The sequence below is a fragment of the Staurois parvus genome, unplaced genomic scaffold (genome assembly GCF_062004578.1).
Source record: "Staurois parvus isolate SC_StPar_1 unplaced genomic scaffold, SC_StPar_1.0 ptg000096l, whole genome shotgun sequence".
NCBI classification, from domain to species: Eukaryota; Metazoa; Chordata; class Amphibia; order Anura; family Ranidae; genus Staurois; species Staurois parvus.
The window spans coordinates 1077018-1098346 of record NW_028317892.1 but is presented as its reverse complement, the minus strand read 5'-3'; the positions used below and the strand labels follow the sequence as shown (position 1 = coordinate 1098346).

Below are 21329 nucleotides of genomic sequence, written 5' to 3'. Positions count from 1 at the left end.
AAGTGAACGTGCCGACAGCAGGAAGTAGTATTGGAGAGACCGGGTGACGTGTCCGGTATAGAGATGGCCGCCCAGGGAGAAGTAGATGAGTTGTTCGATGTGAAGAATTGGTTCTATATCGGAAGTTACCAGCAGAGCATTAACGAGGCTCAGAAAGTGAAGGTAGGTGTCAGCTAATGTCGGCCTGACACTGGGTAGGTTGTCCCTGGGAAGTCTGAGAAGAGGACAGAATAGGGGGGGTTTCCTTGTGAGCCCTTGCTTTGCTCCCAAGGGTCTATACCCATCCTAGGAGAATGCCATTGCAGTCCCCTCCTTCTGAAAATGCTGATTGCCTGGCTGTCATGGACCACGTTTAGTCATTGACCTGCCACAGACACGTAACCAGGGGCGGACTGACCATTTGGAAACTCGGGCACTGCCCGAGGGCCCAGGGTCAGTAGAGGGCCCCATGAGATGCCCCTGGTACCTTTTTCATAGGCTTTTTTGAGTTTGGGCAAGGACACAGGGGCCCCATGATCCCCTATTGCCCGGGGGCCCCATGATCCCCTATTGCCCGGGGGCCCCATGAGTTGTCAGTCCGCCCCTGACCGTAACTATGGTCATCCAGAGTTTACTGATCTCCATGCTTATTTTGGGTCTGCCACCCCAAGTATTGCAGCCAGTCCACACAAGTACCAGGGATCTAGCATTTATTAGAAGGTGGTCAGCATTGGGAGCATACATTGCACTAGTACACCAACTTCATATAGTAACCCTTTAACCACTAGCCTACAGGGCACTTATACCCCCTTCCTGTCCAGGCCAATTGTCATCTTTCAGCGTTGTCACACTTTGAGTGACAATTGCGCGGTCATGCAACACTGTACCCATATGAAATTTTTATCATTTTTTTTCTCACAAATAGAGATTTCTTTTGGTGGTATTTAATTGCCGCTGGGTGTTTTATTTTTTGCACTATAAACAAAAAAAGCAAAACATTTGAAAACATTTTTGTTCGGTTTCTATTATAAAATTTTACAAACAGGTAATTTTTCTCCTTCACTGATGTGCGTTGATGAGGCTGCACAGATAAGCAGCGCTGATGGGCACTGATAGGGTGGCACTGACGAGGCAACACTGATAGGCATTGATGAGGAGGCACTGTTGCTGCTGCACTGATATGTAGCAGTGATGGTCACTGATAGGCTGCACTGATGGACACTGACGGGCAGCCCTGACTGATGGCACAAGTGGGAGGCACTGCTGGGCAGCACTGTAGGGCACTGATCATCAGTCCCAATCTCCTCTGTGACAGCTGCCAATTATCGGCAGTACTTTCCCCACACTGTGACAGCGCGAGGAAAGTGCTGCTGATAACCGGCAACTGTATTTACACCGTGATCTACTGTGTCATTGGACAGTTGATCATGTGGTAAAAGGCCATTATGATTGACCTTTTACCTCATCACGTGATCAGCTGTGTCCGTAGGACACCCCTGGGGGTGCGCAGGAGGGTGCGTTCTGGGAGGACGTTATTTGGCTATAGCGCGGTTACCAAGTGGTTAAAGAGTACTTTTTTTTTTCCCCTAAATTCCAACTCCCCTATGTATCAACATACCATTAATGTTGCAGAAAAATTAAAGCTGTCTTTGATTTTTAGAACAAGGCTTTACCTTAGCCCTTGCTTTGTTCATAGAAAACTTCATGACTTCCTGGTGTGTAGGTTCGGGGCGTGAAAACCAGTAAGACACAGGAAGCAGTTCACCAGCTGACCTCTCTAGCTCACACACTGTGCACCCACCAACTATGTTTTCATGGCATCCCTCCAGACGTGAATTTGCCTGGCTTGTCAACTTAGGCTACTATGTTTGCATGGCATCCCCAGCATCCTTCCAGATTGGCCCAGGCTGCTTGCTAAACTTTCTGGGGCTTTGGATATCTTTTTATATCCTACTCCATCTTTAAAGTTCCGTTACCTTGTTACGCAGGGGTTTTTTTTATAGTTCTTTTCTGTTCCCCATGGCTAAGTATCTAGCCTGCTCAGTGAATCCACATGAAAGCTATCAAACTCACTGATTATTTATACACAGACACTAATTGCAATTTAACCACTTTACAACCGCGCTATAGCCAAAAGACCGCTACAGTATGACGTCCTCCCAGAACGCGCACGCCCTCAACGGCACTCACCTGCCGCTGTCTGTGATTGCTATGTCCCATGGACACAGCTGATCACATGATGACATAAAAGGCCAATCACAGCGGCCTTTTACCATGTGATCAGCTGTGCCCAAAGTAGATCGCCAAGTAAATACAGTTGTCGGTTATCGGCAGCATTTTCCTCACACTGTCAGCGAGGAAAGTACTGCCGATAACCGGTAAATGTGACAGAGGACATCTGCATTGTTTTCAAAATTTTATAATAAAAATAAAGAAAACCCCTTTTTTTTTTTTTTTTTAATTTTTTGCTAGTCTTTTTTCTTTATAGTGCAAAAAAAAAAAAAACACCCAGTGGCGATTAAATACCATCAAAAAAAGCTGTTTGTGTGAAATAAAATGACAAAAATTTCATATGGGTACAGTGTTGCATGACCGTGCAATTGCCATCCAAAGTGTGAGAGTGCTGAAAATTGGCCTCTGCATGAAGGGGGTAAAAGTTCCCAGTAGGCAAGTGTTTAAAAAGCCACAGATGTAGGAAATGAACTTTTAATTGCCATTTTTAGGTGTGTGTCACCTTGTGCGTCTGTACCAAGGCCAAACATTCCAGGGTATGTAAACTTTTGATCAGGGCTATTGAATGTTATCATTCTGATTTAAAAAGGAACCAAACAACAAATGAGATAATAAATGACTAAATGACTTCATATGATCACTATCCTTCAATAAACGACACTCTTTTGGCATGGTCAGTCATATTTTCAATATCAAGGACAAAATTTCATGGTTTCTGCCAGGGTATGCAAACTTTTGAGTACAACAGATTGTTTGCAAAATTTTATAAAATAAACTAAGGAAGTGTGTGTTTTTTTTTGTTTTTGTTTGTTTTTTGTTTTTTTGTTTTAACTTTGGTCTTTTTTTCGTTTTATATATGAAGCAAATTAAAAACCCAGTGGTGATCAAATACCACCAAAAGAAAGCTCTAATTATGTGAAACAAATTTTATAAATTTCATTTAGGTACAGTGTTGCATGACCGCACAATTGCCAGTTAAATTAGCACAGTGCTGGATAGCAAAAAATACCCTGGTCATGAAGGGGTAAAACCTTCTGGAAATCAAGCGGTTAAACTAAACGCTTGCTTTTCGGCTTAAATAATCACAGTAGTGTACATAGCTTTTAGGTGTTTTGGTGATTATGAGAATTTTATTTTTTTTTAATTCATAATTCTACATATTTTTCCTGTGTTGCCTTCTTCAGCTTTCAAGCCCTGAGAAAGAAGTAGAAAGAGATGTGTTTCTGTACAGAGCATATATAGCACAGGTAAAACTGAATTTTTATCCTTGTTTTCTATATTTTTATGCTATTTGTGTGGGATTGTTTGAACAAATTCTTCAGCATTAACATTTTTGTCAATTGGAACAGAGGAAGTATGGCGTAGTTCTGGATGAAATCCGCCCAAATTCCAGTCCCGAGCTGCAGGCTGTGCGCATGTTTGCAGAATATCTATCCAATGAAAGCCGGAGGTGAGTGTTTGTTTTGTTATGGTCATTGACTTTATTTCAACTATACCTGTTCAATGTGTGTTTCCGCCTACATGCTTACATGTATTTGCTGTGTTTTTTTAATTTTTTTTACTGAGTTGCATTTATGTGTTTTGGTGTGCGTTCATATATGTTGCTCTGCATTCACATCTGAAAAAATCCAGCAAGCTGTATGTTTTTAAACGCACATGACAGCAATGCAATGTTGTAAACTAGGCTTCTTGAAATACATATATTTTTGCTGCCATTGCATTTGTACTGCACTTAGAAACGCATGTGACTGTTCCTGTTTATAAAGGAACCATAAGCCATGCAAGTGTAGATTCACACATATGTGGTGCGAATTGAAGCTTCGTTTTCATAGCTAATTGATGAAGTAGTTGTTCAGCGTTTGAGGTCAGGTTTACATCAGGATCAGGTCAGGATTTTATACTGTTGACAACTGAATGACATGTGCAATTCAGAAGCATTTCCATAGAAGTCAGTGGGCCTGAATTCGCACCTGAGCCAGACCGCACTGCTCCGAAAAATGACAGGACTCTTTTTCAATTTGCACTGAATCCACACTCTGGCTGCACCACATACAGTGGGCCAAAAAAGTATTTAGTCAGCCACCAATTGTGCAAGTTCTCCCACTTAAAAAGATGAGAGAGGCCTGTAATTGGCATCATAGGTAGACCTCAACTATGAGAGACAAAATGAGAAAAAAAATCCAGACAATCACATTGGCTGATTTTGAAAGAATTTATTTGCAAATTATGGTGGAAAATAAGTATTTGGTCAATATGAAAAGTTCATCTCAATACTTTGTTATATATCCTTTGTTGGCAATGACAGAGGTCAAACGTTTCCTGTAAGTCTTCACAAGGTTGGCACACACTGTTGCTGGTATGTTGGCCCATTCCTCCATGCAGATCTCCTCTAGAGCAGTGATGTGTTGGGGCTGTTGCTTTGCAACACAGACTTTCAACTCCCTCCAAAGGTTTTCTATGGGGTTGAGATCTGGAGACTGACTAGGCCACTCCAGGACCTTGAAATGCTTCTTACGAAGCCATGCCTTCGTTGCCCGGGCGGTATGTTTGGGATCATTGTCATGTTGGAAGACCCAGCCACGTTTCATCTTCAATGCCCTTGCTGATGGAAGGAGGTTTGCACTCAAAATCTCATGATACATGGCCCCATTCATTCTGTCCTGTACATGAATCAGTCGTCATGGTCCCTTTGCAGAGAAACAGCCCCAAAGCATGATGTTGCCACCCCCATGCTTCACAGTAGGTATGATGTTCTTTGGATGCAACTCAGCATTCTCTCTCCTCCAAACACGACGAGTTGTGTTTCTACCAAACAGTTCTATTTTGGTTTCATCTGACCATATGACATTCTCCCAATCCTCTTCTAGATCATCCAAATGCTCCCTAGCAAACTTCAGACGGGCCCGGACATGTACTGGCTTAAGCAGGGGGACACGTCTGGCACTGCAGGATCTGAGTCCCTGGCGGCGTAGTGTGTTACTGATGGTAGCCTTTGTTATATTGGTCCCAGCTTTTTGCAGGTCATTCACTAGGTCCCCCTGTGTGGTCCTGGGATTTTTGCTCACCGTTCTTGTGATCATTTTGACCCCACGGGGTGAGATCTTGCGTGGAGCCCCAGATCGAGGGAGATTATCAGTGGTCTTGTATGTCTTCCATTTTCTAATTATTGCTCCCACAGTTGATTTGTGCACACCAAGCTGCTTGCCTATTGCAGATTCAGTCTTCCCAGCCTGGTGCAGGTCTACAATTTTGTTTCTGGTGTCCTTGGACAGCTCTTTGGTCTTCACCATAGTGGAGTTTGGAGTGTGACTGTTTGAGGTTGTAGACAGGTGTCTTTTATACTGATAACAAGTTCAAACAGGTGCCATTGATACAGGTAATGAGTGCAGGACAGAGGAGCCTCTTAAAGAAGAAGGTACAGGTCTGTGAGAGCCAGAAATCTTGTTTGTTTGTAGGTGACCAAATACTTATTTTCCACCATAATTTGCAAATAAATTCTTTCCAAATCAGCCAATGTGATTGTCTGGATTTTTTTTTCTCGTTTTGTCTCTCATAGTTGAGGTCTACCTATGATGCCAATTACAGGCCTCTCTCATCTTTTTAATTGGGAGAACTTGCACAATTGATGGCTGACTAAATACTTTTTTGCCCCACTGTATATGTGAACAGGCACAATAGAAAGCGATGTTCATTCACATGTCATGCGAATTGGGTGCAGTTTAAAACACATTTAACTGGCTCTAAACTGGCTGCTGGAAATAAATGCAGATACACAGAGGTACTTGCACATATTGTGAACCTGGAAGCCTTGAAACCTGCAGGCTTCTCTGCCAACCTTTACCTGTTTCTGTAGTTGAGAACTGTCCCCCAACCCTGCTCCTCTGTGTGTGAGCCCAGCCATCTTCGTTTTGGACCAGTACAGATGTACAAGGGGTGGTCATGTACATGTTTCCCTAGGTGATTTGTGTAATAGAGTGCCCTGAGTTTTCAGGCTTCCAGGGCTTTTTCGTATATCTGTTCAATATAAAATAAATAACATGTTTATCATATCAGAAATTTAGAGATGTCATGTGTTCTTTGAGTCTATATGTGAACAGGGAGGTGCAGCGCTGTATAACCAAACAAATAATAATTACACAATAGTGAACAGTGACTGTAAATTGGTAATGCCACTATATGGTGGCTCCAGGTGAAGAGAGTGAAAAACAGTCCAGTGAAGGAGTGCTCTTAAGATCCAGGGTGATCTTCAGACGTCCAATATACAGGACCATCAGGTGATAAAATATAAAGACTGCGCACTCACCAGATACGCAATCTTTATGCGCATTTGTGTAAAATTATCACTAGGCCTCCTGTATCATCATCCTGGTCTGGTCAGATCTGGTCAGCATATCCCTCATGGCCCGGTAACTGGATGGATGCAGCTGTTCCGTAGACTTGGCCGGTTCTCACCAGAACTCAAATAAATAGAAAGGGCCACATAGTGTAATATCCTCAGGTATCTTTATTGAAGGCACAGGGTAGCAGAAAATCCAACTTACAAAAAATACTGACCCAGGTATAAATCAAAGATGGCCGCCGGGGCCCCTCGTGGCGCCGGCGGTGAAGCGTCCAACCTGCTGTAGCTATCCCTGACGCGTTTCGAGCGAAGGCTCGTAGTCATAGGGGTGCAGCTTACAGTGGTGGACGCAAGTGACAGTGGCTAAATACGGACATTGGCGCATGCGCAGTACGCCATGCGCCATTTTCCCTACGCTGGATGTCCGCGCTACGGGCGCCATTTTATTGTAGCCCGACCTGATGGCGCATGCGCAAACGCCAATCGTCAGGTGCAGTAAGACAAACAGCGGAACAAATGCTATGAACACCATAGCTGGTTCAATGTGATGCTATGAGCACCAGGGATAATCCAATCCATAAATTATGGGTCACCTGTGCAGAATGAAGCCCAAATGATATGGCTATGGGCAAAAACCAGGATGGATCATTAATTGATAGATCCAAAATCCTAGTATATAGCCCATATTTATCCTAGCCCAAATAGTGTGATTATATAAAACCCATACAAGGGTGTATTTATATAAAAATAAAATAAAACATGTTTAAAAACATATATAAAAACATATATAAAAAATATATATAGAAACCTGGTGATCATGCATACACAGATACTGGCAAACATGTAACATCTGCCAAGCAAGAGAATTTTTAATAGATGAATACATCATAAATACCTTTATGTATGAAAGTCATTTCTAAACCAGCAATAACCAACAATAAATATATTTAATACAACTGTAAAAATAAAACATGCGTCTATAGGCCAGTGGGTCATTAGAGCATGTACAATTATTAATATAATAACATATTTGCTAAATAAATATGTATCATCATAATGGCAAACGGAAACTCTTATAGTTTTAAAAAATAAATAAAATAAGATGGATATACATAGGATCAGTTGTAAAGAATTAGGATATAGATGTACAGATAGAAGGATATCTAGCTAGTCCCAATTAGCTGTTATCAATGAAACTATTGATATCCAATTCTATGTTAAGTCCTTTGGGGCGCATACAGTCCATCTGGAATATCCATTTTGTTTCCATTTGTGAGACTGCTCTTTTCTTATTTACGCCCCTCCAGTGGGCCTGTACTATATCAATACCTACAAACTGTAACGAAGATGGATCCCTATTATGATGGGTTCTGTAGTGTAATGATAAAGAATGATCTTTAAAACCCTTCTTAATATTGCTAACATGTTCACGAAGTCTATCCTTAAGTTTTCTGATGGTACGCCCAACGTACTGTTTTTTACACGGACATTGCAAGAGATACACGACATATTTACTATGACATGATATGAAGTTATTGATCCTGAATGTCCTACCAGTACTAGTCGATGTGAAATTATCTGTCCTCTTTTTCCTATTACTATTACAGGTGCATATAATACACCTGTTGCATGGGAAAAAACCGGTGGTATCGTTCAAAAAAGAAATGTTCCTAGGAGGGTTGATAATATTTGGGGCAATAAAATTCCTCAGAGGTTGAGCTCTTCTATAAGTAATCTCGGGTCTATCGGGGAGGATTTTAGTTAACACTGGATCCGCCTTCAGAATTTTCCAATTCTGATTAATAATCCTCGAGATGGTCTTATATTGTCTGGAAAATGTGGTAACAAAAGGACAAATTTTTTGTGACTTTTGTAAAACATTATTATTAGCAAGCAAAGAATCCCTATCCATATTCCCTATTTCGTGCATAGTACGGGTAAAATCTGCATCGTCGTATCCTTTTTCCAAGAACCTATTTTTTAATATAGATGCCTGTGAAAAAAAGGTATCAACCGAAGTGCAATTTCTTCTCAACCTTAAGAATTGGCCTTTTGGTATATTTGAAAGCCATAACGGGTGATGGCAACTACTGATGGGAATGTACCCGTTGCGGTCTGTTTCTTTGAAAAAGGAAGAAGTTATGATGGTACCTTCTTGGTTTATTAATGTCAAATCCAAGAAATTTACACTAGATCTACTATAGTCAAAAGTTAGTTTGATATTTAAGGTGTTATTGTTAAGAGTGCCAAAGAAATTTATTAGTGTCTGTTCATCCCCTTTCCAGACAAGCAGTATGTCATCAATATATCGCCTGTAGAAGTATAGTTCCGGCCAATCTCTGGCATATATAACATCCTCCTCCCATCTAGCCATGAACAAATTTGCCAGGCTTGGGGCGAATTTCGCTCCCATTGCCACACCCCTAGTCTGCAAATAAAAATTACTATCATACCAGAAATAATTTCTAGTCATAGCAAAATCCAAAAGGGTGAGAATAAACTGTTTATGTGAAGGAGACAGGGTAGATTCATTAAGGTAAAAATCTACTGCTTGCATACCCTCTATGTGATCAATACTCGTGTACAAAGAAGCCACGTCAGCAGTAACTAAAATTGTGTCATGATCGACATGGAGGCCTTGAATATCCTGCAACACTTGTTTTGTGTCTCGCAGATAAGATGGCGTTTTCCGTACTAGTGGTTGTAGGAAATAATCTATGTATTGTCCTACTCGGGAACATAAAGATCCAATACCACTTATGATGGGTCTGCCGGGAGGGTTCTCTAAATTTTTATGCACCTTAGGGAGAATATACATGACCGGTATCCTAGGAGCCGATGGACATAAAAACTCCTTCTCTTTTTTATTTATAATGTTATCCGAATAACCTTTAGCGATAATAGTCTTTAGAGATTTTTTATATGCAAGCAAAGGATTCTTTGGGAGACGGCAGTATGTATCCACATCTCCCAGAATATTATATACTTCCTTATTATAGCTATCTTTATTCATTAGCACAACACCTCCTCCCTTATCTGCAGGCCGTATGACTAGGTCTTTCTGGTCAAGGAGGGAATCAATAGCTTTGGAAGTCCCATGATGATCTCTATAGTTCTTTATCTTCACAGCAGCTAAATCTCTAAGTACTGTTTCTTTAAAAACATTAATATAGCTATTGGTCTGTGGGGGGGGGTTGAATAGAGATGCATTCCTTAAGTTTGACTGGATATTAATATTAGTAGTATTTTTGACAATAGGGTTCATATAGAAATATTTTTTCAAAGATATTGACCTTACAAATCTGTGTATGTCAATATATGTATGAAATTTGTCCAGTTTATTATTTGGTGCAAATTTTAATCCTCTATCCAGTAAGTCCAGCTCTTGGGGGGTTAACACTTTCCCACTAAGGTTAAAAATCCCCTTACCCTTTATAGTTTCCTCTTTTTTGGGTTTGTTAACCCTTTTACCTTAATGAATCTACCCTGTCTCCTTCACATAAACAGTTTATTCTCACCCTTTTGGATTTTGCTATGACTAGAAATTATTTCTGGTATGATAGTAATTTTTATTTGCAGACTAGGGGTGTGGCAATGGGAGCGAAATTCGCCCCAAGCCTGGCAAATTTGTTCATGGCTAGATGGGAGGAGGATGTTATATATGCCAGAGATTGGCCGGAACTATACTTCTACAGGCGATATATTGATGACATACTGCTTGTCTGGAAAGGGGATGAACAGACACTAATAAATTTCTTTGGCACTCTTAACAATAACACCTTAAATATCAAACTAACTTTTGACTATAGTAGATCTAGTGTAAATTTCTTGGATTTGACATTAATAAACCAAGAAGGTACCATCATAACTTCTTCCTTTTTCAAAGAAACAGACCGCAACGGGTACATTCCCATCAGTAGTTGCCATCACCCGTTATGGCTTTCAAATATACCAAAAGGCCAATTCTTAAGGTTGAGAAGAAATTGCACTTCGGTTGATACCTTTTTTTCACAGGCATCTATATTAAAAAATAGGTTCTTGGAAAAAGGATACGACGATGCAGATTTGACCCGTACTATGCACGAAATAGGGAATATGGATAGGGATTCTTTGCTTGCTAATAATAATGTTTTACAAAAGTCACAAAAAATTTGTCCTTTTGTTACCACATTTTCCAGACAATATAAGACCATCTCGAGGATTATTAATCAGAATTGGAAAATTCTGAAGGCGGATCCAGTGTTAACTAAAATCCTCCCCGATAGACCCGAGATTACTTATAGAAGAGCTCAACCTCTGAGGAATTTTATTGCCCCAAATATTATCAACCCTCCTAGGAACATTTCTTTTTTGAACGATACCACCGGTTTTTTCCCATGCAACAGGTGTATTATATGCACCTGTAATAGTAATAGGAAAAAGAGGACAGATAATTTCACATCGACTAGTACTGGTAGGACATTCAGGATCAATAACTTCATATCATGTCATAGTAAATATGTCGTGTATCTCTTGCAATGTCCGTGTAAAAAACAGTACGTTGGGCGTACCATCAGAAAACTTAAGGATAGACTTCGTGAACATGTTAGCAATATTAAGAAGGGTTTTAAAGATCATTCTTTATCATTACACTACAGAACCCATCATAATAGGGATCCATCTTCGTTACAGTTTGTAGGTATTGATATAGTACAGGCCCACTGGAGGGGCGTAAATAAGAAAAGAGCAGTCTCACAAATGGAAACAAAATGGATATTCCAGATGGACTGTATGCGCCCCAAAGGACTTAACATAGAATTGGATATCAATAGTTTCATTGATAACAGCTAATTGGGACTAGCTAGATATCCTTCTATCTGTACATCTATATCCTAATTCTTTACAACTGATCCTATGTATATCCATCTTATTTTATTTATTTTTTAAAACTATAAGAGTTTCCGTTTGCCATTATGATGATACATATTTATTTAGCAAATATGTTATTATATTAATAATTGTACATGCTCTAATGACCCACTGGCCTATAGACGCATGTTTTATTTTTACAGTTGTATTAAATATATTTATTGTTGGTTATTGCTGGTTTAGAAATGACTTTCATACATAAAGGTATTTATGATGTATTCATCTATTAAAAATTCTCTTGCTTGGCAGATGTTACATGTTTGCCAGTATCTGTGTATGCATGATCACCAGGTTTCTATATATATTTTTTATATATGTTTTTATATATGTTTTTAAACATGTTTTATTTTATTTTTATATAAATACACCCTTGTATGGGTTTTATATAATCACACTATTTGGGCTAGGATAAATATGGGCTATATACTAGGATTTTGGATCTATCAATTAATGATCCATCCTGGTTTTTGCCCATAGCCATATCATTTGGGCTTCATTCTGCACAGGTGACCCATAATTTATGGATTGGATTATCCCTGGTGCTCATAGCATCACATTGAACCAGCTATGGTGTTCATAGCATTTGTTCCGCTGTTTGTCTTACTGCACCTGACGATTGGCGTTTGCGCATGCGCCATCAGGTCGGGCTACAATAAAATGGCGCCCGTAGCGCGGACATCCAGCGTAGGGAAAATGGCGCATGGCGTACTGCGCATGCGCCAATGTCCGTATTTAGCCACTGTCACTTGCGTCCACCACTGTAAGCTGCACCCCTATGACTACGAGCCTTCGCTCGAAACGCGTCAGGGATAGCTACAGCAGGTTGGACGCTTCACCGCCGGCGCCACGAGGGGCCCCGGCGGCCATCTTTGATTTATACCTGGGTCAGTATTTTTTGTAAGTTGGATTTTCTGCTACCCTGTGCCTTCAATAAAGATACCTGAGGATATTACACTATGTGGCCCTTTCTATTTATTTGAGTTCTGGTGAGAACCGGCCAAGTCTACGGAACAGCTGCATCCATCCAGTTACCGGGCCATGAGGGATATGCTGACCAGATCTGACCAGACCAGGATGATGATACAGGAGGCCTAGTGATAATTTTACACAAATGCGCATAAAGATTGCGTATCTGGTGAGTGCGCAGTCTTTATATTTTATCACCTGATGGTCCTGTATATTGGACGTCTGAAGATCACCCTGGATCTTAAGAGCACTCCTTCACTGGACTGTTTTTCACTCTCTTCACCTGGAGCCACCATATAGTGGCATTACCAATTTACAGTCACTGTTCACTATTGTGTAATTATTATTTGTTTGGTTATACAGCGCTGCACCTCCCTGTTCACATATATGCTATTGAAGGTTTGATACGGTGCCTTTTGGGTGTACAGCTGCTGCTTATTATACATTATATACTATCACATAAGCGCTCACTTATCCTCTGTTTTTCTTGTTCTTTGAGTCTAGTTGACCTACTTAGTTCTTATCTTGGGACTTCAGAAAAATTAGTGTCTATGTTGTGGAGGTGGAAAAGTGAAAGGGTTTGAGTAATTTAGCAAAAGACAACTATGCATGACTATCACTACTCGTTCCACAAAAAAAGCTGTGTGTTGTCAGCCCACAATTGGAAATTAGGAGCTAAGTACATTTCTGGCAAATCAATTTTTCTGTACGTACTTTAACCCTTTCACTGTTGCTGATGTATGTCAGTGGCGGCAGCAGGGCAGTGGGGTTTACATACACTCCTGGCTGACACAACACCTGGGAGTACATGTACGATAGTCTCGGCTAGAGCCATTTCTGTTTACATACAGCAGGTCAGATTGCCAGCAATAGTGATGAGCCAGGCAAAATGCAGCTAAACGAAGGCTGAGTCACTCTCCATACACTGTCCTGTCCTGAGAGGTCTGCGTGCATCAGGTTATGTGCAATAGGAAAAAAAAAGTTTTCATCGGCTCTTGATGTATATTTAGTTATGAGAATGCACTCTATGTTTAACATATTGCTTTCATTACAATAGGGATGCCATTGTCTCTGAACTGGATAAGAAGATGGCCAAGAGTGTCGATGTCACCAACACAACCTTCCTGCTAATGGCAGCTTCAATTTATTTCCATGATGGCAATACTGATGCTGCACTGAGAGTTCTCCACCAAGGAGAAAGTCTGGAATGGTAAGGCAATATCATCTCACTGCTAAATATTCAGTGATTACAATGATGTATTGCATGCAACTCTAAGCAGTGTTTCCCTTCAGTTTTTTTATTTAAAAAAATGTAACATCACTACAAAAAGTTGTATAGCAGGTATAGGGGTTATGACAGAGCTGCAGAGTTTTACTGTAACCTGTTCACATTGTTTCTTTTTTTCTGAGGCTGATGGGGCTGCTTGTGACCCAAGATAAATGTTTAGTGGCCCCCATTTAGGCTGACAAGATCTGATGAATTGGATGCTGCTGACTGTTGTGTTGTGTTTTTAGATGTCCTGCCATAAATCACTCAGTGCCAGTAAGAATTATGCTTTGTTAATGCATGCATCAACCACTGTGACACTAAAGGGGATATATATAAAACTGTGTTACGGCCTCACTGCAGCCATACTGCTGCTTAAAAAGAACTGGTGCTAAAAAGAGAAAAAAAAAAACCCCTGGGAGGAGATCCCAGTAATGAGACCTGTCATATAGTCATGTAAATGACTTCTCTCTGCATTTTATAAATGTGCCATAAAATTAAGCCTGCATTGTTGACCGACATGGGGCTCTGTGTGCCCTTAATGAGAAAATTTATGTTTTTGAGACAGCAGCTCCTCTGGCTGTGAATCTTTGTCTAATGCCCATTTCTTTGTTATGCATCCAGCCATTAACTTGTAAAACTTTAATAGAATCAATTGAAACAGAAAATAAATATGCAGGTTAGCAGGGTACAGAAGTCATACAGTATAGTGCAATGTAAATACATAAAATCAGGTTAGCAAGGTTAAAATAAACATGTTATCATGGAGCGTGATCTTAAGTTTGTGAAACAGTGATATGGTAATATAGAACATGTTAATGCCTGGAGCTGATATCATCGCCTTGATTTAGGCTCTGTGCACACACATTCATCAGCCTCTATAACGTAAATTGTGGGCATATTTCTGTCCCCAGCATACACAGCTGCTGTGTACAGCCATCCATACTAATGAATGGCTGTACGTGGGTTTACACCACTACTTCTGTAACTTGCCTCACCTAACATCACATTTACAAGCACTGTTCACTGTTCAGATGCTCCATTTTTGAGAGCAGTGGGTGCTGTATTACTTCGCAAGGGAATTAGCTGGTAGGGAGGAGCTGTATACTTGGATGAAGCTTTTTTGAACATATATAGCATTGCTAAGGTTTGCAGCTGGTTAGTAGATAGCAACTCCAGTTATGACTGCAAAACTGCAGAGAGCATTTGCGATGTGAGTAGAAGAATTAAGAAATCTTGTCATTTGAGTTGTGTAGAGAAGAACAAACTAAAAATAGATGAGAAAAAACAAAAAGGAGATGGGAGGAGGGGTTGTACATTTTATTACTTCCTACAAAAGAGTTGTTGCATATAGATACTCTGTAAGTGTTTACTGGCATTTTACCTTCAAAGTAAACCCATATAATGGTTTGTCTATCTATAAAAACTGTATTTTTTAATGTTCTTTTTTATCCATTATAGCTTGGCAACAATAGTCCAAATATTGCTGAAAATTGACAGACTTGATCTAGCTCGGTAAGCATATTTTAATTCAGATGATTGGTGTTTCACATTAGATTTCAGTTCTACTGGAAATCAAGCTTTATAATTATGAAAGCAAATTTGAAGGTAATAGATTCTGTTGAATCTGTTTGGCAGAGTTCTGAAACTGGCTGCAACGTAACAGTATGTATAGCCCAAACTTTTTTTTTTTACTGCCAGAAATCCATTCACCTCTGCCTTTTGTTGCACTAAAAATCCTAAGAAAACATGTTGTAAGCCCTGCCTAGTAATCCTGTGCTGGACTACAGAACTCTCCTACTTCTCCTCCTCTTCATAGTGGGAGGTGTCCTGTAGTCAAACACAGGAAGTTAGGAGCTTACTGGAATTCTAACAGATCAACAAGTATTTTCTGCAGCATTTTTAGGAGACAAAATATGGGGAAAGCTGCCTGTATTGCAGAAAAACATTCATATGGTTTTTCATGTGCCCAAACATACACTTTAACTACTTTGATGAAAGAGCACTATATATGGTGCATTTGGTGAATTTACCCGCCAATGGCTAACTCTCCAGGTTTAAATTGTTATAGTAAACATATGGCATGTCTATCTGTGAATTCAAATACACAGATTAAAAAAACATATGGCATGTCAAAATCAGAAGGAAGTTAAAAAAAATATGAACAGGCAGGCTCTTTTTTTGCAAAAAAGAAATACCTTGTCTCCTCTGCAATAGAATAAATTTACTTGCCTGGTTGCAATCTCCTGCAGAATGTACACTGAGCTACACATGCAAAGTTCAGTTTACATTTTCGGGATGGTGCTAGTGTGTCGGGATGAATGAAACACATGTATGTGCAGGAGTGACATCATCCTGCCCCAGCCAATCAAGATGGCTGAAGACCGGGAACCAGAAGAAGCCAGGGAGGAGATGCTGGCAAAAGGACCTCATGGGCATCAGACCATTGGAACAGAGGTAAGTATTTTTGACTTTTGTTCAGTTTTAAATATACAGTATAGAAATATATATTTTTGCTCTTACCTTTTTATTTACAAATACATTTAATGATGTAGGCTTCTGTATTACAGTTGTATTTAAATTCCTGGAGACACTTTTGTACTTTGGTTTTCCAAATTTAGCAAAGAACTGAAGAAAATGGTTGAGATGGATGAGGATGCAACACTAACACAACTTGCAACAGCATGGGTTAATATTGCTATGGTAAGATATATTTGTATTTAAAATATCTGTCCAAATAATGAGATCAGAAATAAACCTTAGCTTTGCAGGACATTTTAGACTTTCAGCTCCTCGATGTTGCCCATGAACAGGTGTTTTTATCAATTGACATAGACTGAACAGTAAATGGTGGTCACCTTTTGACTTAGCTCTGTCATGGCTTTGATTGGCTTTTGGTACAATATACTATATATCTTCTACATTTTGTTATAAATGTAGGAGGGGTCTTCAAAAAGTTTTATATATATATACCCAGCATCTTTTATATATATATATATACCCAGGACCCAGCATCCTGGCACATCTGTGCACATATGGAACTTACTGCATATGCGCAGACATGTCAGGATCCGGGGCCTGCAGTTCTTTGGCGCATGCTTGGGAAACCCCATCTATGCACACATCTCTGTAGTCCTGAAATTGAATCTGCACACCCATCGAATCTGGTGGTGTGCATGCGTCATCATAAGCTATAGGGAGCGCATCGGCATCCTCACCTAGGTAAGAATGAAGCACTTACATTTTTTTTTTTTTTTAATCTAATTGTGCCAGAGGGAGGAGGATAGAGCTAGGTGCAAATAAGTTGTTTTCCTAGGTGAAGGTCTGCAGTAAGAAAGGAAAATGTTACCTTTAGGCCGTGTCTAGCTTACAGCAGAGCGTGCCATGAGGCTTGAAGTTGTAGCTATCCTTGTGTATGAAGATAAACTGGTAGCTGCATTTTATTTATTTATTTATTTTTTAGGCTGAGATGCCCTTTAGTCTTTAGGTATATCTCTAGTTTTTATGCCTTCTTTTCTTATATATATTCCTTATTTGTAACAGGGTGGTGATAAACTGCAGGATGCCTACTATATATTTCAAGAAATGTCTGACAAATACTCATCCACTCTACTGCTACTGAACGGACAAGCCACGTGCTATATGGGACAGGGCAAGTGGGAAGATGCAGAGGGGGTCCTTCAGGAAGCCCTGGACAAGGTAGAGGTCTCACTGGAACTCGCCTATACTTGTGCCAACTCAGTGTGTGTGTTATAATAAAAAAAATTAAAATCTAACCAACCAGCATATGTACATTGCTGGATGTTCGTTTTGGATACATTCTTATTTGGGAATAATTAATTCTGTGCTAGGCTTAGGTCTTAATTATAACCATAATATGATCCTTTATTGAACGTATGTCTATTAGTGAGGCACCCAAAGAAAATGGCCATAACATTGTTTGTTTCTGACTTGTAGGACAGCAGCCATCCTGAAACTCTGATTAATTTTATTGTACTCACTCAGCACATTGGCAAGCCACCAGAGGTAAGACCAAATTTTTGGTATTTTGTTATGTGTGTTTCTTATTTTTTATTTTGTAAGCTGCATCATTGCAGTACCCAGAACCTTCACAAAAAACTTATTGGTGCCCACCCCACCCAGCTTGTCATCCTAATTGATGGAATATTTGATCCAGGAGCAAGATGGGAAAGCAGCCACTGAATTGTAAAGAATTTTGCATTCCCTAGTTCAGACCTGCATAACTATCAGTTGCTAAAAATAAAATTTGAAATTGCCACACACAGGAACACATATTCAGATTTCTGCATATGGAGTTTTAAACACAAATATCACTCTGTTTAGCTATTCTGTAATAGGTTTTTATTTTTATGATAATATTCAGCAGTTTTGCACATTTTTAAGTGACGCCATTTACATGATAAGTGCTATTCCCATATGTCACCCTCTAAACTGCAGCCTAGGGGCTGAATGCGGCCCTTTGCTTGCTTTTATCTGGCCCTTGGGGCAATATTTCATCCTCCAACAATGGGGCACAATTCCCCCCACTGACACCAAGTTCTCCCAGTGACACCAACGATGGGGCATGATTCTTCCCACCAAATGACATCAAAATGGGACACAGTTCCTCCCACTGACACCAAAAATGGGCCATTGATTACTCCCACTGATGCTGGGACATTTGCTACTTTGAATGGTCACAGTCCAGCCCCCCTAAAGTCTGTAGGACAGTAAACTGGCCCTTTTGTTTAGAAAGTATGGAGGCCCCTGCCATATGTAACGATCACTGGGAAAAAAAAAGCCCAGGTTCTTTCTTTTGACAGTATGAAAAGATGTATTTTTATATGGTCACTTCATCAAAGTTTCTTCTAGCTTAACCACTTCAAAATCCTTGCCCTTTAGAGCTTTATATAAACTTACAATAACTAGTGAGAAACACTGTTTATATTTAAATGTCCCTTTTACACCCAGGTCACGAATCGTTATGTATCTCAGCTGAAGGATGGACACAGAAATCATCCATTTATTAAAGAATTCCAAGCTAAGGTATTATTCACAACCCTTTACATGAAATATTTATTTTAAAGCATATGTGGAATATCAAGGCCATATTGGGGGCTACAGAGGTTCTACATAGTCACTTGGTAGCCATTATTAACAAGTAACTACTACGCCACGTTTTATTCTACTGATGGCACCAGGTTGTAAACAACTAGGATTGCATGTTTGCTTTTATCATGCTTATTTTATTCAATTTTTTTGGATGGTGGTCACCAGAGTGTGGAAAAGCTATTGGCCTTATGTAAATGATGGATCCCTACTTTGCACTTTGAAGCCTAAACAGTCACTTGTTGAAATGCATGCAATTCAGCAGGGACTGGCTGAATTTCAATCCATGTATGGGCTAGTTGGTTGTACCCAAGTTAATTTATTTACTGATCGATTTTGTGTAGAACCAACCTGTCAGGTTCTTTTTCCAAACGATCATGGCTGCCCGCTATAGCTGGCAACACTGATCATTGTATTCTGCCTCGGGGAAGGCTGCCTGCCGGCAGAACACAATTTCTTTGCAAGGATTGATTCCCCCATCCACCTTGAATGTGCAAATCGGCACAATTTCTTTTGTTCAACATGCTGGTTGAACAAAAAAAAAAATGTATAATGTATGACCTGCCTTAGTCAAGGTAACATTATTACCTATACTTAAGTTACATAAAAATGCATTCTTGTTACAGTGTTTATTTACTTTTTTATATTTTTTCAACTTTTTACAACAGGAAAATGAATTTGAACGCCTTGTCCTTCAGTATGCTCCCAGCTCATGAATCGAAGTTGATTAATTTATATTTGTAAGGTTTGGAAACAGGCTCAAACGATTGCAAGAGAAACCACAATCTGCTTTATAATGATTATTTGTGACTTTGCAAAGTCAGAAGAGTTTGCTTACTGTGGATACTTCCCAATGGAGAGCATGAGAGATTTCTACAAATTTTCAGTGTAGTGCATTCATCTGTTTCATTTGTTCCTGTCAACATTCCCAATAAAACATCTTTTTTTTACTATCAAAGGTATCTGTGCAATGAATATTATGCATCCTTTGTCCACTTTTCCTTCTTGCTTTGTAAACTGACTATATACAAATTATTCACTTAGTTAAATATAAACACCTGCTAACCGTCCACAGTAATTTTGCTGTGGGTGGCTCATACAAGCACAATCACGTACCTGTATGTCGGCACCTTTTTCCGGGTCCAGGGCGCACATGCAAACCCCCCCAGCTGACTCCCACTGTGACTGGACACAGAAGGATTTTGTCAGCAGGTTTCAGCCAATGATTCATGGAGTGATCGGCCGTGTCCAATCACAGTCCAGAGCCGTGTTGATTCTCTATAGAGGGAACCATCTGTTTGTTTCTTATGTATGCAAAGGGAGAAGGAACAAACAGATATTTAGTAAAATGCAGCACACATTACACATTGTTAAGAACACAGTTAACCCTTTGATCGCCCCTAGATGTTAACTCCTTCCCAGCCAGAGACATTAGTACAGTGACAGTGTATAGTATTAACACTGATCACTGTATCAGTGCCGGTTCACATATATGTGGATTGGATGCGGTTTGAACTGCATCCAATCTGCATGATATGTGAAAAACCGTTGCTTCCTGTGGTGCCTGTTCACATATGTCCGGTGCACTGCCAGTGCGGATTCAGTGCAGCTTGAAAAAAAGTCATGTATGATTTCTGAGCAGTGCAGTCTGGTTCAGGTGCGGATTACAGGCTATTGACTTCTATGGGAACCGTTTCAAAACCGCATATGTGTGAATAGGATAATTATGAGAGCTAATCCTGTCCTGAACCTGATGTAAACCTGACATGAACCTGTGAACAACTACTGTATCAATTAGCTGTGAAACCTGAGCTTCAATCCGCACCAAACGTGTGAATTGGCTCTTATTGTCACTGGGGATGTCAATGTCAGTCAGTTGGTGTACCTTCCAACCAGGGTCAGTTAGTGTCAGATTGCCCGCCGCACTATTACAGTCCCACTATAAGTTCCTGATCACTGCCATTACTAATAAAAATTCCAGTATATATACCATAGTTTGTAGATGTTATAACTCTCACACAAACCAATCAAAATACCCTTATTGGGATTTTTTTGTTTACCAAAGACATGTACGAGAATACATTTTGGCCTAAATTTATATTTTTATATTTATTTTTTTTTTGATGCATATATTTTATAGCGGAAACTAAATAATATTGATTTTTTTTTTTCTGAATTTTCGCTCTTTTTTTTGTTTCTATAATGAACAAAAAACTACCACCAAAAGAAAGCTCAATTTGTGTGAAAAAAAAAGTATAAATCTTATTTAGGTACAGTGTTGTATGACAGCACAATTACCAGTTACAGTAGTGCAGTGCTAAATCGCAATAATTGGCCTGGTCAAGAAGGGGGGGAACCTTCCAGAGCTCAAGTAGTTAAGTTAAAACCAATCTAACACCTAATTTAACAAGTTTACTATGTTTTGCGACAAATTGCTAAATTACATGTTTTGACATACACAACATTCGGAATACTCCCTGCTACGTGAAGAGGGAATTTTGTCCTTTGGAAATTTTGTTCTTCTAGTAG

At 39.7% G+C, this 21329-nt stretch overlaps 1 protein-coding gene across 1 annotated transcript; it reads left to right on the top strand.

Annotated features, from left to right (window-relative positions):
* Nucleotides 1-2: 2 nt before the first annotated feature.
* Nucleotides 3-19758, top strand: COPE (coat protein complex I subunit epsilon). The gene is made up of 10 exons (XM_089670795.1): nucleotides 3-162; nucleotides 3396-3458; nucleotides 3561-3661; nucleotides 13482-13634; nucleotides 15153-15206; nucleotides 16313-16394; nucleotides 17235-17390; nucleotides 17649-17717; nucleotides 18663-18737; nucleotides 19469-19758. Exons 1-10 carry the CDS (start codon nucleotides 64-66, stop codon nucleotides 19514-19516), a joined length of 900 nt encoding a protein of 299 aa, XP_089526921.1. The 5' UTR covers nucleotides 3-63; the 3' UTR covers nucleotides 19517-19758.
* Nucleotides 19759-21329: the final 1571 nt, after the last annotated feature.

What these genes read in the sequence shown, in the direction of transcription:
- COPE (XM_089670795.1), top strand. Translation starts at nt 64, where the DNA reads ATGGCCGCCCAGGGAGAAGTAGATGAGTTGTTCGATGTGAAGAATTGG. An exon ending in ACATTGGCAAGCCACCAGAG is followed by an intron (nt 17,718 to 18,662) that starts GTAAGACCAAAT and finishes TTTTACACCCAG; the next exon opens with GTCACGAATCGTTATGTATC. An exon ending in TTAAAGAATTCCAAGCTAAG is followed by an intron (nt 18,738 to 19,468) that starts GTATTATTCACA and finishes TTTTTACAACAG; the next exon opens with GAAAATGAATTTGAACGCCT.